Below are 1,356 nucleotides of genomic sequence, written 5' to 3'. Positions count from 1 at the left end.
TGGTCAGTTTTGCTGTGTGTGGACGAGCATTATCATGATGGAAGATGACACTGTTTCTGTTGACTAAGAAGGGTTGTTTTCTGTTCAAAGCAACTTTCAAACGGTGACATTGATCACAGCAGAGATTAGCAGTAATTGTTTGATTGTTGTCTAACAGTTCGTAATGGACACTTCATTCAATATGCTACTATCCAATCAACATGGTTTTCCTTGGATGAAGTCCTTCTCTTGGTTGTTGAACAGGTCTTCCTACTCGACTGATCTACGATCGGAGGCGTTTAACGTTACGGTAAAGGATCCACTTCTCATTATCTGTAACAAGCCTTCTGGTTCCGGACCCGGAAGTGTATTGCCCTCTAAATGCTAAGCGTTAACAACACGAACTTTGAAGGTCACTACATGGCCTAGTGATTAGAGCATTGTACTCACACCCACAATATCGTGGTTTCTATTCCAGACCAAGTAGTGTATTGTCCCAGTCCAGTCAGCTGGCGAAAATGAGCAACCCTGACAGATGGCATCATATTCAGGAAGAACTTTGCGATCAGTTATACATCATGGAAATTTGATAAATGGCTCCATGAATCCTGCAGGGATTCCTTTATTTGTTTCTTTTAATATACGCTGCAGTTACATCTCTCTATCCCGCAGGAGATTTTCTTGCGAATTTTCAGTTCATAAATAACTGCATCACAAAAAGCAACCTATTGTATGTAAAGCTATTTTTTACATGTTGGAGTGTAATTGCTCGTGATAAGAACTTTCTCTCCTGGAATAGTTGGGCGAAAAGATTCTTCACCTAAATTAGTATGAATGTACATTTTATTCTGGGCCGCGAGTAACGTCATTGGATTATAGATTTCATGTATTTCTGTGTCGTTCCGTTTCATCAACTTAGTCATTCACAGCCCAGTAAGTATAGAAACTTACCTACGAAAAAGCAACCAGCTTCCATCTACAAAATTTTCTCACAAAGCTTTGGGACTGCACGTAGAGCTGTGTGGTAACAACATCGCAGGCGTAATGAGTTTGAATAGAGTAAAAGTATTTAATTTTGTTTATCTGCATTAATTCATTATTTTCAAATTATTACTTAAGATAATTATTTATTTTTGAAAATTATTTTGTAGATGCACAAAAACCTTTTAAATCTTATGATAAAGGCTCAGCTGAAGGGTCATGAGACGTTGCCCCCAGAGGTAGAAAAGGAACTTCACTTAGAAAATGTAACTGACTGGCGAACTAAAAGAGGTTTGTATGTAACTCACATGCAGTTTCTCATTTTCTCTATGCAAGCCATTGATGTGTAACTAAAAGAATAAATTCCAGAATGAAATATGTACAAGGTTCATTATG

General features: G+C 37.8%; 1 protein-coding gene across 1 annotated transcript in view; it reads left to right on the top strand.

The window, feature by feature from the left end:
* Positions 1-1,356, top strand: part of LOC106875530 (lithocholate 6-beta-hydroxylase) — a 43,832-nt gene that overhangs the window by 28,541 nt on the left and 13,935 nt on the right. Inside the window, exons 8-9 of the mRNA XM_014923726.2 lie at positions 458-462; positions 1,131-1,226. Coding sequence (XP_014779212.1) covers positions 458-462; positions 1,131-1,226 — 101 coding nt within the window. The remainder of the gene's footprint in view (positions 1-457; positions 463-1,130; positions 1,227-1,356) is intronic.

This window comes from Octopus bimaculoides, chromosome 26 (assembly GCF_001194135.2).
Source record: "Octopus bimaculoides isolate UCB-OBI-ISO-001 chromosome 26, ASM119413v2, whole genome shotgun sequence".
NCBI classification, from domain to species: domain Eukaryota; kingdom Metazoa; phylum Mollusca; class Cephalopoda; order Octopoda; family Octopodidae; genus Octopus; species Octopus bimaculoides.
Note: the sequence above shows the minus strand (reverse complement) of the source record. Positions and strands in the feature narration are given on the sequence as shown.